The sequence below is a fragment of the Osmerus eperlanus genome, chromosome 6 (assembly GCF_963692335.1).
Source record: "Osmerus eperlanus chromosome 6, fOsmEpe2.1, whole genome shotgun sequence".
In the NCBI taxonomy this organism is placed as follows: Eukaryota; Metazoa; Chordata; class Actinopteri; order Osmeriformes; family Osmeridae; genus Osmerus; species Osmerus eperlanus.
In genome coordinates this window covers 3,633,841-3,648,304 of record NC_085023.1, presented here as the reverse complement: position 1 = coordinate 3,648,304, position 14,464 = coordinate 3,633,841, and the positions used below count along the sequence as shown (strand labels likewise).

Below are 14,464 nucleotides of genomic sequence, written 5' to 3'. Positions count from 1 at the left end.
ACAGTCCTCTGACTGTCAGTCCCCTGGTCTCTCTACACATCCCTATGCAGTCACGGTGTGTTCCGATCTCTCGTGCGCTCAGAAGGGAGTGTAAAAGCTTTGCTTCGGTCTAGTCAGATCGGATCTGTCACCCAATCCACGCAACGTCACAGCAGTTACCCTGCCATCGCAATCGATCCATCTCTCTGTATCTCCACTCTGCCGTGCATGAGTCTCCCCGTGGGGACGACGCTTCGGGGGGCCGGCAGCAGCGGGGCTGGTCTGGTTCGGGACGGCAAAGGAGGGGCGGTGGCGAGGGAGCGCGGGAGCCTGTGGATGCCAGAGGCACGCGTGACGTGGCAAATCGCTGCAATTGCTAACTGTATTTGGAGAGTGACGGGCTGGCGCGCTCACGGGATACCGCAGAGAGGGGGAGGGAGGGGAATCGAATTTGAGGCGGTGAAGCTCTTCATTAGCGGAGTTACATCCGCGGGGACGTGAGTGGGAGAGACGGGGTTTTCGTTGAAGAAACGGCAAGATATCTCTCTGTCTACGCGGCTGGCACCACATCGGCTTCAGGGATGTAGTCGAAGCGGGAAGAGCTCTGCACTACCGAGCTCGTGAACATGAAGAAACATTCGGCCAGGGTTTCCCCGTTGTCCGCCTGCAACAGCCCGGTGCTCACCTTAACAAAAGTTGAAGGTAGGTAGAGCGCGTGAAATCACTGTTCCGGTCACCGTGGAACTAAGAGTGGGCTTTGGGTTTCTTATTTCTGCGGTTAGCACGACTGTTGCCGTGTCGCCCGTGCACATTTATAAGAGTTAGTCAGACATGGTTTTGGGAATAAGAGATCCGCTTTGAGACAGCGGTTAACTTGTCATCGGACTGATACCGTGCGAGACGGTATGTGGAATGGGGACCAGAAAGCTACGAAGAAGCGCGCGTTAGGTTACCATCGACAGTGATTTTTAGAATGCGCGAGAGAGAATCTCCGCCAATAAATTATAGCCTGAACTCACAGAACCGCGCGTTAAAATACTTTTGTCGTGTAGCATACATATATATTAGTAGTGAGAAAAGTAGAAAATGCATTATGACTCGATCCGTTACATTTTTTGACCTGTCAGTCATAAATAGTCATTGTAATGTCACACCAACACAGGAGGGGAACCGGAGCCGGTAAACGAGTCACGGTTGGCTATGCTTTGTAATGATGCGTAAAATAAGCGCTGTGAACTGTGTTGTGTAATTTTCTGGTGTCTCTTTCTGAGTGGGGACCGATGAAGTTGTTATTGCAGTAAAGTAGGAACTCCCAACCCCCACCGTCCTGCCTTTCCTAAACACACACACACTAACACACGCACACACACTCGCACACACACACACTCGCACACACACTCGCACACACACACTCGCACACACACACTCGCACACACACTCGCACACACACACTCGCACACACACACTCGCACACACACACTCGCACACACACACTCGCACACACACACTCGCACACACACACTCACACAGCATCATACCCTTCACCCCACCCACCCTCCCCAGGGGCCTTTTGATAATCATGCTAAACAAACACAGTACAGCACAACATCCCACTGTAGCACTGGCTGCCTGTGTGTCTGTGTCCCTCTGTTTGTGTGTGGCACACACACACACACACAAGCCCTGTGTGTGTGTGTGTCACTGGTTGCCTGTGTGCGTGTTCCTGCTTGTACTGTACTGTTAGTGTGTGTGTGTGTCCACGAGTAATTGGACCGTGAACTCTAGCAGTATACAAGCTGATAGACCCTGAAACGCTGCCTTTCTCATCCACTCTGCAAATCCTCATCCCCCATGCTGGCCTCATCCACACTGCCCTCATCCACACTGCCCTCATCCACACTGCCCTCATCCACACTGCCCTCCTCATCCTCACTGTGTTCCTTGTGTGAGAGAGGGATAGACAGAGTGTTTGAGAGAAAAAGAGAATGTGTGTGTGAGAGAGAGCGAGAGTTTTAAAGATTGAGAGTGTGTGAGAGAGGGAGAAGGAGCGAATGTATGTGAGACAGAGACCGTGTGTTTTAAAGAGGGAGAGAGTGTGGGTGAGAGAGGGAGAAGGAGAGTGTGAGAGAGAAAGAGGGAGAGAGTGTGGGTGAGAGAGGGAGAAGGAGAGTGTGAGAGAGAAAGAGGGAGAGAGTGTGGGTGAGAGAGGGAGAAGGAGAGTGTGTCCTGATCACAGGAGCACACAGGAAGCTCGCATTTCCGATTGGGGTCATTTGTAGGGGACACACTAATTATGTCTTCCCCTCCACAGCTGTGTGTGTGTATGGGGGGGGGGATGAGAGTGTGTGTGTGAGCGTGTGTATGTTAGGGTGTGTGTGTGTGTGGGGGGGTGAGAGTGTGTGAGTAAGCGTGTGCATGTTAGTGTGTGTGTGTGGGGGGGGGTGAGAGTGTGTGTGTGTGAGCGTGTGTATGTTAGGGTGTGTGTGTGTGTGGGGGGGGGGGTGAGAGTCTGTGTGTGAGCATGTGCATGTGTTTGTGTGTGTGTGGTACAGAGAGCAACGTGTGTGGGCTAATGCACATGAGTGTGTTTAGTGTGACTGTGATGTTGTAGGGTTGGGTATTGTTTGGATTTTGATGAAACCGGTGCCAAAACAATACTGTTTAAACGGTTCCAATACCCAAACGGTGCCTAAACCTATACAATCAAAAGATCCCAAAGCGACGGTGGAAGAGGCTTTTTCATTTAAACTCGTCTGCCATGTTCTTCGACTTTCTGCGTTGTTGTTCCGACTTGCATTCATGTGAATTTTCTCAGTCGGGAAATTATTTTTCGGATTATTCTGACATCACATGAATGCAGTATAATTTAACTAGCGATCATGTTCGGTGATGATGCTTCTTCCGTCCGTTACGGAGTACCAGAGGGCAAATATTTAAATTGACAGCTCAGGCATTTAAGTGGCACCAAAATGAGGCACCAAAATCTGCGTTCTGATTCGGTCCTGGACAGTTCATTTAGGTACCGGTGCCATATTAGCACCGAGTTACGGTACCCAACCCTAACGATGTTGCAGTGTTTATGCCTGTGTGACCTACGAAGCAGTGTGTGTATGTGAGTGTGTGTGTGTGTTTCTCAAAGCTCAATCTCTGAATGTTATGTTTGTATTCTTGAATCACCTTCCAGACAGAATTGTTTAAAACACTGCAGTTACTGGGTGTGTGTGTGTGTGTGTGTCTCAACGCTGTGCCGTCTTCCCATCCTGTCTTTGATATCTCTACACACTGCCCAGATACGTGTGTGTGTGTTCCACTCAGACATCTGAAGAGCTGTCTCAGTAGCTTCCCCTCTCTGTTGTTTTAGAACTGGCTCTTTATACCCAACTCACAGGCCCACTGAGATAAACACACACACACAGGCAGGCAGGCAGGCAGGCAGGCAGGCAGGCAGGCAGGCAGGCACACAGACAATGAAAAATGAAGGATTTGTACAGCTGCCTATTTATGAGCTGCAAAAAAGCAATGACATGCTCAGAGCTGTGACCAACATGATGGTGCAGCAGTCGCATAACAGCCTGTCACCTGGATCTGGGTCTGGATCTGGGTCTGGGTCTGGGTAGAGCAGAGTAGAGAACATAGGAGAGCAGAGTAGAGTAGTAGTGTAGAGTAGAGCAGAGTAGAGTAGAGCACAGTAGAGTAGAGCATAGTAGAGTAGAGCACAGTAGAGTAGAGTAGAATAGAGTGGAGAGAACATGGGAGAGCAGAGTAGAGCATATGAAGAAGCAGTAACAGATGTATCTGCTTTAAGCAGCTCTGAATCCTCCACTATCCTTGATTGGTCAGGATAGACTGATTGTGATTGGTCAGGATTGATTCGATTTGATTGGTCCTCTGGGTTTTTCTGACATACATGACCTCTCTGCAGACGACCCAGCAGACAACCCTCTCCTCCTCTCCTCCTCCTCTCCTCTCTCTTCCCTTTCTCCTCTCCTCTCCTCATCCTGACATACAGGATTGTGTGTCATTGTCTGCTAGATGCTGTAATTCTGGGCGTGTTCCGACAGGGTCTGGTTACCTTGACCACAGCTCTTATCAATAGCCACGACAACTGATCCTGTCTGTTTACAAACTGATTTATTAGACTGTCTCACCTGTGTGTAGTGTATATGCACACACACACACAAGCATACACACATAGCCACGGTGATGAGTGTGTGAGTGTGTGTGGGTGGGAGGGGGGTGGAGGAGGAGGGTGATGAGTGTGTGTGGGTGGAGGGTGGAGGAGGAGGGTGATGAGTGTGTGTGGGTGGGGGGGTGGAGGAGGAGGGTGATGAGTGTGTGTGGGTGGGAGGGGGGGTGGAGGAGGAGGGTGATGAGTGTGTGTGGGTGGGAGGGGGGTGGAGGAGGAGGGTGATGAGTGTGTGTGGGTGGAGGGTGGAGGAGGAGGGTGATGAGTGTGTGTGGGTGGGGGGGGGGGGTGGAGGAGGATGGTGATGAGTGTGTGTGGGTGGAGGGTGGAGGAGGAGGGTGATGAGTGTGTGTGGGTGGGAGGGGGGTGGAGGAGGAGGGTGATGAGTGTGTGTGGGTGGAGGGTGGAGGAGGAGGGTGATGAGTGTGTGTGGGTGGGGGGGTGGAGGAGGAGGGTGATGAGTGTGTGTGGGTGGGAGGGGGGGTGGAGGAGGAGGGTGATGAGTGTGTGTGGGTGGGTGGAGGAGGAGGGTGATGAGTGTGTGTGGGTGGGAGGGGGGTGGAAGAGGAGGGTGATGAGTGTGTGTGGGTGGAGGAGGAGGGTGATGAGTGTGTGTGGGTGGAGGAGGAGGGTGATGAGTGTGTGTGGGTGGGTGGGTGGGAGGGAGATGGAAGCAATCACTCTGAGGTGCGTGGTGCAATCTTATGATGAATAGCATAGAATGAAATGATTGAAAGAAGGTATGGATAAATGAATGAATATCTTAGTGGGGGCTTTACATCTGTGTTATTGTGCTGCAGTGGTTGATAGAAGGGACTAGAAACACAATTTGTAATAAATCCTGAATGTACAGAGCTTGTATGGAACACTGCTGTTTCAGTAGGCCTTCTTCATGAGTCAGCATTCATCTACGTTTATTTTCCGCTCAGTAGCATTTTATAGGATGTCGGGTGACCCAGGTGACACCTGTCTTCCTGGTGAGGATGCTGAATCTAGTTCTCTACACTCACAGCTGAGAGGTGGAGATGACTGTTATTCTCCAGGGGTGGGGGGGTGGGGGGGGGGTGGAGATGGGGAGGGGGGAGACTTGATTTTAGAAGTTTTAAAAGGGACAGGGCTCGTCTGCAGGACTGTGAAAGTGCCATGTTTAGACAGCTGGCAGCTCCCTGAGACAGCACTCTAAAACCCTTTTTGAACTGAGCACACACACTCCCCCGCTCCAGGATGGTGGGAGGGCTCGGAGCAAGGTTATGTAAGGAGTGTGAACCTCCTGGGTCGTCCTGGCCTAGCACAGAGGGGATGGGGGGAGGCAGAATGGAACAGAGGGAGGGGAGGATTGACAGAGCAGGGGAGGTACAGCCAGGGAGAGGCAGGGGGCAGGACATGGAGGTAGGGGGAGTCAGGGAGAGGTAGGGAGAGGAAGGGAGAGGTAGGGAGAGGAAGGGAGAGGAAGGGAGAGGAAGGGAGAGGTAGGGAGAGGAAGGGAGAGGTAGGGAGAGGAAGGGAGAGGTAGGGAGAGGAAGGGAGAGGTAGGGAGAGGAAGGGAGAGGTAGGGAGAGGAAGGGAGAGGAAGGGAGAGTCGGGGGGAGGTAGGGAGAGGAAGGGAGAGGAAGGGAGAGGTAGGGAGAGGAAGGGAGAGGTAGGGAGAGGAAGGGAGAGGAAGGGAGAGTCGGGGGGAGGTAGGGAGAGGAAGGGAGAGGAAGGGAGAGTCAGGGGGAGGTAGGGAGAGGAAGGGAGAGGAAGGGAGAGTCAGGGGGAGGTAGTAACGGGGAACTAGTCGGAGGTATGGGGCAGGACATGGACGTAGGGGGAGTCAGGGGGAGGTAGGGAGAGTCAGGGGGAGGTAGGGAGAGTCAGGGGGAGGTAGGGAGAGTCAGGGGGAGGTAGGGAGAGTCAGGGGGAGGTAGGGGGAGTCAGGGGGAGGTAGGGGGAGTCAGGGGGAGGTAGGGAGAGTCAGGGGGAGGTAGGGGGAGTCAGGGGGAGGTAGGGAGAGTCAGGGGGAGTCAGGGGGAGGTAGGGAGAGTCAGGGGGAGGTACAGGGCAGGACATGGAGGTAGGGGGAGTCAGGGGGAGGTAGGGAGAGTCAGGGGGAGGTAGGGGGAGTCAGGGGGAGGTAGGGAGAGTCAGGGGGAGGTAGGGGGAGTCAGGGGGAGGTAGGGGGAGTCAGGGGGAGGTAGGGAGAGTCAGGGGGAGGTAGGGAGAGTCAGGGGGAGGTACAGGGCAGGACATGGAGGTAGGGGGAGTCAGGGGGAGGTAGGGAGAGTCAGGGGGAGGTAGGGGGAGTCAGGGGGAGGTAGGGAGAGTCAGGGGGAGGTAGGGGGAGTCAGGGGGAGGTAGGGAGAGTCAGGGGGAGGTAGGGAGAGGAAGGGAGAGGTAGGGGGAGTCAGGGGGAGGTAGGGAGAGGAAGGGAGAGGTAGGGAGAGGAAGGGAGAGGTAGGGAGAGGAAGGGAGAGGTAGGGAGAGGAAGGGAGAGGAAGGGAGAGTCGGGGGGAGGTAGGGAGAGGAAGGGAGAGGAAGGGAGAGGTAGGGAGAGGAAGGGAGAGGTAGGGAGAGGAAGGGAGAGGAAGGGAGAGTCGGGGGGAGGTAGGGAGAGGAAGGGAGAGGAAGGGAGAGTCAGGGGGAGGAAGGGAGAGGAAGGGAGAGTCGGGGGGAGGTAGGGAGAGGAAGGGAGAGTCAGGGGGAGGTAGTAACGGGGAACTAGTCGGAGGTATGGGGCAGGACATGGACGTAGGGGGAGTCAGGGGGAGGTAGGGAGAGTCAGGGGGAGGTAGGGAGAGTCAGGGGGAGGTAGGGGGAGTCAGGGGGAGGTAGGGGGAGTCAGGGGGAGGTAGGGAGAGTCAGGGGGAGGTAGGGGGAGTCAGGGGGAGGTAGGGGGAGTCAGGGGGAGGTAGGGGGAGTCAGGGGGAGGTAGGGAGAGTCAGGGGGAGGTAGGGAGAGTCAGGGGGAGGTAGGGGGAGTCAGGGGGAGGTAGGGGGAGTCAGGGGGAGGTAGGGAGAGTCAGGGGGAGGTAGGGGGAGTCAGGGGGAGGTAGGGGGAGTCAGGGGGAGGTAGGGAGAGTCAGGGGGAGGTAGGGAGAGTCAGGGGGAGGTAGGGGGAGTCAGGGGGAGGTAGGGGGAGTCAGGGGGAGGTAGGGAGAGTCAGGGGGAGGTAGGGGGAGTCAGGGGGAGGTAGGGAGAGTCAGGGGGAGGTAGGGAGAGTCAGGGGGAGGTAGGGGGAGTCAGGGGGAGGTACAGGGCAGGACATGGACGTAGGGGGAGTCAGGGGGAGGTAGGGAGAGTCAGGGGGAGGTAGGGAGAGTCAGGGGGAGGTAGGGGGAGTCAGGGGGAGGTAGGGAGAGTCAGGGGGAGGTAGGGAGAGTCAGGGGGAGGTAGGGGGAGTCAGGGGGAGGTAGGGAGAGTCAGGGGGAGGTAGGGAGAGTCAGGGGGAGGTAGGGAGAGTCAGGGGGAGGTAGGGAGAGTCAGGGGGAGGTAGGGGGAGTCAGGGGGAGGTAGGGAGAGTCAGGGGGAGGTAGGGAGAGTCAGGGGGAGGTAGGGGGAGTCAGGGGGAGGTAGGGGGAGTCAGGGGGAGGTAGGGAGAGTCAGGGGGAGGTAGGGGGAGTCAGGGGGAGGTAGGGGGAGTCAGGGGGAGGTAGGGAGAGTCAGGGGGAGGTAGGGGGAGTCAGGGGGAGGTAGGGGGAGTCAGGGGGAGGTAGGGAGAGTCAGGGGGAGGTAGGGGGAGTCAGGGGGAGGTAGGGAGAGTCAGGGGGAGGTAGGGAGAGTCAGGGGGAGGTAGGGGGAGTCAGGGGGAGGTAGGGAGAGTCAGGGGGAGGTAGGGGGAGTCAGGGGGAGGTAGGGAGAGTCAGGGGGAGGTAGGGGGAGTCAGGGGGAGGTAGGGAGAGTCAGGGGGAGGTAGGGAGAGTCAGGGGGAGGTAGGGAGAGTCAGGGGGAGTCAGGGGGAGGTAGGGAGAGTCAGGGGGAGGTACAGGGCAGGACATGGAGGTAGGGGGAGTCAGGGGGAGGTAGGGAGAGTCAGGGGGAGGTAGGGGGAGTCAGGGGGAGGTAGGGAGAGTCAGGGGGAGGTAGGGGGAGTCAGGGGGAGGTAGGGGGAGTCAGGGGGAGGTAGGGAGAGTCAGGGGGAGGTAGGGGGAGTCAGGGGGAGGTAGGGGGAGTCAGGGGGAGGTAGGGAGAGTCAGGGGGAGGTAGGGGGAGTCAGGGGGAGGTACAGGGCAGGACATGGAGGTAGGGGGAGTCAGGGGGAGGTAGGGGGAGTCAGGGGGAGGTAGGGAGAGTCAGGGGGAGGTAGGGGGAGTCAGGGGGAGGTAGGGGGAGTCAGGGGGAGGTACAGGGCAGGACATGGAGGTAGGGGGAGTCAGGGGGAGGTAGGGAGAGTCAGGGGGAGGTAGGGGGAGTCAGGGGGAGGTAGGGAGAGTCAGGGGGAGGTAGGGGGAGTCAGGGGGAGGTAGGGAGAGTCAGGGGGAGGTAGGGGGAGTCAGGGGGAGGTAGGGGGAGTCAGGGGGAGGTAGGGAGAGTCAGGGGGAGGTAGGGGGAGTCAGGGGGAGGTACAGGGCAGGACATGGAGGTAGGGGGAGTCAGGGGGAGGTAGGGAGAGTCAGGGGGAGGTAGGGAGAGTCAGGGGGAGGTAGGGAGAGTCAGGGGGAGGTAGGGGGAGTCAGGGGGAGGTAGGGAGAGTCAGGGGGAGGTAGGGGGAGTCAGGGGGAGGTAGGGAGAGTCAGGGGGAGGTAGGGGGAGTCAGGGGGAGGTAGGGGGAGTCAGGGGGAGGTAGGGAGAGTCAGGGGGAGGTAGGGGGAGTCAGGGGGAGGTACAGGGCAGGACATGGAGGTAGGGGGAGTCAGGGGGAGGTAGGGAGAGTCAGGGGGAGGTAGGGAGAGTCAGGGGGAGGTACAGGGCAGGACATCGAGGTAGGGGGAGTCAGGGGGAGGGAACAAGCGTGTGTTTGGGTAAGCATTATAAGGTAACACCTGTGGAGTACACCCATCTATTACTGTGACAAGGGAAGGCACGGCCACCCTCCTAAACATTGATCTGTAGGGAGAGAGCTGGCACACACGCCAGTCTGTCATGCTGCCAGCCCAGCCTCAGCCCTGAGGGGGGGGGGGGAGGGGGAGGGGGGCGAGGAGGAGAGGAAAATTGGGGAGAGGAGGTAGAGGAATGAAAGATGAAAGATGCCTTGCCAAGTGCTGAGTAACCACTGCCTCTTAGCAGTTACACACTGGTAAACACACACACGCTCACCACAGACACACATTCACACACACCACAGACACACATTCACACACACCACAGACACACTTTCACACACACCACAGACACACTTTCACACACACCACAGACACACATTCACACACACCACAGACACACATTCACACACACCACAGACACACATTCACACACACCACAGACACACTTTCAAACACACACTGTGGCCACCGCTGAGAGACACGCAGGCGTGACACATGGACAAAAAGACTGCAGGGAGGGTCTATTCAAAAGGTAAACTAGAAATGAAAAGAACCACAGAATGTTCCTTCTCTGAGGGAGTCATCCGGCTTGTCTCTCTGGGACCAGAGACTGGCCCGGCCATGGAGCAGGAGGCACAACACCTTAACCAGCAACACAACACCTTAACAACACAGCACCTTAACCAGCAACACAACACCTTAACAACACAGCACCTTAACCAGCAACACAATACCTTAACAACACAACACCTTAACCAGCAACACAACACCTTAACAACACAACACTTTAACCAGCAACACAACACCTTAACAACACAACACCTTAACCAGCAACACAACACCTTAACAACACAACACTTTAACCAGCAACACAACACCTTAACCAGCAACACAACACCTTTACAACACAACACCTTAACCAGCAACACAGTACCTTAACAACACAACACCTTAACCAGCAACACAACACCTTTACAACACCTTAACCAGCAACACAACACCTTTACAACACAACACCTTAACCAGCAACACAACATCTTAACAACACAACACCTTAACAACACAACACCTTAACCAACAACACAACAACTTAACAACACAACACCTTAACCAGCAACACAACAACTTAACAACACAATACCTTAACCAACAACACAACATCTTAACCAACAACACAACACCTTTACAACACAACACCTTAACCAACAACACAACACCTTTACAACACAACACCTTGACCAGCAACACAACACCTTAACCAACAACACAACACCTTAACCAGCAACACAACACCTTTACAACACAACACCTTTACAACACAACACAACACCTTTACAACACAACACTTTAACCAGCAACACAACACCTTTACAACACAACACCTTGACCAGCAACACAACACCTTAACCAACAACACAACACCTTAACCAGCAACACAACACCTTTACAACACAACACCTTTACAACACAACACCTTAACCAACAACACAACACCTTTACAACACAACACCTTGACCAGCAACACAACACCTTAACCAACAACACAACACCTTAACCAGCAACACAACACCTTTACAACACAACACCTTTACAACACAACACCTTTACAACACAACACTTTAACCAGCAACACAACACCTTTACAACACAACACCTTGACCAGCAACACAACACCTTAACCAACAACACAACAACTTAACCAGCAACACAACACCTTTACAACACAACACCTTTACAACACAACACAACACCTTTACAACACAACACTTTAACCAGCAACACAACACCTTTACAACGCAACACCTTAACCAGCAACACAACACCTTTACAACACAAAACCTTTACAACACAACACATTAACCAGCAGCACAACACCTTTACAACACAACACATTTACAACACAAAACCTTTACAACACAACACATTAACCAGCAGCACAACACCTTTACAACACAAAACCTTAACCAGCAACACAACAGCTTAACCAACAGCACAGCCTTCTGGTGAGAGTAGAGATGCTTATCCAGCTTCCTTCCTGTCTGCTCTGCTCCTTAGTAGAGGACCTGTGTGTTCATTAGAGGATAGCTACGAGGGGTACTGACGTATCCGCTGCAACACACACACACACCCACACACACACGCACACACATGTACGGCTGGGTGACACCATGCCCCCACCTCTCATATGCTAAAATCTGGAGTTGCTCGACAGGGTCTCAACTTGATGGCTCTCGCACCCCATTGTGTAACTTACTGTAGCATTGCTAGTCATATGTTGATAAGGGTCAAGATTTGGTCTGATTGGTTGTTCTTGGGTATAAAGAGAATTGTGAAGCATTGTTATGTGGATTCTTGATCTCCTGAGACCTTCTCCTCAGCTCTGGCTTGTCCTTGTACTTCTCCTTCCTCACCTCTTGTTGTCTCTCTGGTTTACAATAATCATGGTAGCATAGAGTTAACCTTCATTTTGTGACATGTTTACCTTGTAATTGATTTCATTTATTTGCAATGTTATTAAATGTTTATTTAACCTTACTTTGACCATTCTTGCTCTGATTTAACCCATAGACTCAAATAACTGTAATTCCATTGGTATTGGCATAATTTGGTTCATGTAATACACTGTTCAGTTTACTATCTTCCTTTAAACCATAGGGGAATTAGTTTTGGTTGGTTGGCCAATATTTACCCCCCTACACACACACAAACAGTACATATGCGGCCACTCTCTCCTTCCTCTCTTTCTTCCTCTCTTATCTCTTCTCTCGTTGGGTGACATGCGGTGTGTTGCCGTGTCACTGGCCAATCAGACCAGTCAGTGCAGAGCCCTCAGCCCCAACATCTGCTCATCCTGCTGATCAGGGATCCATAACACACACACACATATGCACTGTCTCTGTCTCTCTCTCTCTCACACACATATGCTCTCTCTCTCTCTCTCTCTCTCTCTCTCTCTCTCTCTCTCTCTCTCTCTCACACACACAAACACACACATATGCACTGTCTCTCTCTCTCTCACACACACACACACACACACACACACACACATGCACTATCTCTCTCACACACACCCACACAATCTTTCGCTCTCTCTCTCTCTCTCACACACACACACACACATATGCTCTCTCACACGCACACACATATGCAAACACACATGCATAAACACACGCACACACTGGCACCAGAAGTCCTGGAGGGTGAAGGAGACTGGGAAAGGAGAGAGGGAGGGATGGGAGGATGGAGGGAGGGAGGAGAGGATGGAGGGAGGGAGAGAGGGAAGATGGAGGGAGGGAGGGAGGAGAGGATGGAGGGAGAGAGGGAAGATGGAGGGATGGAGGGAGAGAGGGAAGAGGGAGGGAGGGCGGGAGGATGGAGGGAGGGAGGGAGGGAGAGAGGGAAGATGGAGGGAGGGAGGGAGGGAGGGAGGAGAGGATGGAGGGAGGGAGGGAGGGAGGAGAGGATGGAGGGAGGAAAGCAGGGACAGTATCACATATCTTCCCTGTCCCCTGGGTCTGTGGGTCAACCTGACCTGCAGCCTGTCTGTGTAGTTGACGTGTCCTACAACAAGACTCTCTCCTTCTCTCCATGTCACTTTCTATCTCCTTCCTCTCTCTCCCTCTCTCTCTCTCTCCCTCTCTCCCTCTCTCTCCCTCTCTCTGTCTCCCTCTCTGTCTCCCTCCCTCTGTCTCCCTCTCTCTCCCTCCCTCCCTCCCTCCCTCCCTCTGTCTCCCTCTCTGTCTCCCTCCTTCTGTCTCCCTCTCTGTCTCCCTCTCTCTTCTCAGCCTCTGTCTGACAGCTTGTTGACTGACAGGCTGGTTTAGCCTGGCCCTTGACAGCTGAGTCCCTCTGCTGTCTGCCCTCCTGTCTGTCTGTCTGTCTGCCCTCCTGTCTGTTAGCCAGTCTGTCCTCCTGCCTGTCTGTCTGTTAGCCAGTCTGTCCTCCTGTCTGTCTGTCTGTCCTCCTGTCTGTCTGTTAGCCAGTATGTCCTCCTGTCTGTCTGTCTGTTCGCCGGTCTGTCCTCCTGTCTGTCTGTCCTCCTGTCTGTCTGTCTGTCTGTCTGTCTGTCTGTCTGTCTGTCTGTTAGCCGGTCTGTCCTCCTGTCTGTCAGCCTGTCTCTCAGTATGTATGTATGTTCTTCCTATTCTTATGCCCCTAGTTGCACATGCAACCCCAATTCTTTTTTTGATACAGCGTGTACCATTTATTGCACAGTAATGTTTGCTCAATTATGTCATAGCAGGTGTTCCTAGCTCCACAGCTCAGCCTATCATGTTCTTCCCTGACCTGCTACCCTGCCTGTGTGCTGACGGTTGATTGGATGGCCCAAGGTCACCTGGGATTGGGCTCTCCATATTCATGAGCACCAAGGCAAGGCAGGTTTGGTAGACCAGTAGACAACAGCTGAAACCCAGACAGACCCTGGTACATAACAGTGGATTTAAATAAAGAAAAAGTACTAGAAAACAGCAATAGAGTTTAGTCAGCCTCAATAGACAGTAGACAGCAGAATCCTGTAGACAGCAGTAGACTCCAGTAGACAGCAGTAGACAGCAGTAGACTACAGTAGACAGTAGACTCCAGTAGACAGTATGATGAGAGTGGATATCAGTTGAGCTAGTGAGTTCGCTGCTTGTCTCGGTGATTGATCTGTTTACTCCTCTGAGGCATCACAGTGCTTTACCGGAGGTGTGTGTGTGTGTGTGTGTGTGCGTGTGTGTGTTTGTGTGCGTTTGTCTCACCTCTGTCTGATGTCCCTAGAGCAAATTCCTCCTGACAGTCATATGGCAGATGCCCCCCCCCCTTCTCTCTTCCATCTCTACTAGAGATGGAAGAGAGAAAAGAAGTGAGGGAGGGAAAGAAAAGAAGGGGGAGAGAGAAAGGGAGGAGGGAGGGATGAAGGAGAAAGAGGGGGTTGGTGGAGAGAGAGGGTGGGAAGGATGGAAGAGAGAGAGGGGTGTAGAGCGATGGACAGAGGGGTTTAGGGAGGGGAGGGGTGTAGGAGAGAGAGGGGGATAGGGAGGGAAGGAGATAGGGAGGGATGGAGGAGAGAGAGGGGGATGGGGAAGGATGGAGGAGAGAGAGGGGGATAGGGAGGGAAGGGGAGAGAGAGGGGGATAGGGAGGGAAGGGGAGAGAGAGGGGGATAGGGAGGGAAGGGGAGAGAGGGGGATAGGGAGGGAAGGGGAGAGAGAGGGAAGGGGAGAGAGAGGGGGATAGGGAGGGAAGGGGAGAGAGAGGGGAGAGAGAGGGGGATAGGGAGGGAAGGGGAGAGAGGGGGATAGGGAGGGAAGGGGAGAGAGAGGGAAGGGGAGAGAGAGGGGGATAGGGAGGGAAGGGGAG

General features: G+C 54.0%; 1 protein-coding gene across 1 annotated transcript in view; it reads left to right on the top strand.

Moving 5' to 3' along the window:
* The first annotated feature begins 432 nt into the window (after window positions 1-432).
* Window positions 433-14,464, top strand: part of slc35f3b (solute carrier family 35 member F3b) — a 41,172-nt gene continuing 27,140 nt past the window's right edge. Inside the window, exon 1 of the mRNA XM_062463015.1 lies at window positions 433-681. Coding sequence (XP_062318999.1) covers window positions 606-681 — 76 coding nt within the window. The 5' untranslated portion in view covers window positions 433-605. The remainder of the gene's footprint in view (window positions 682-14,464) is intronic.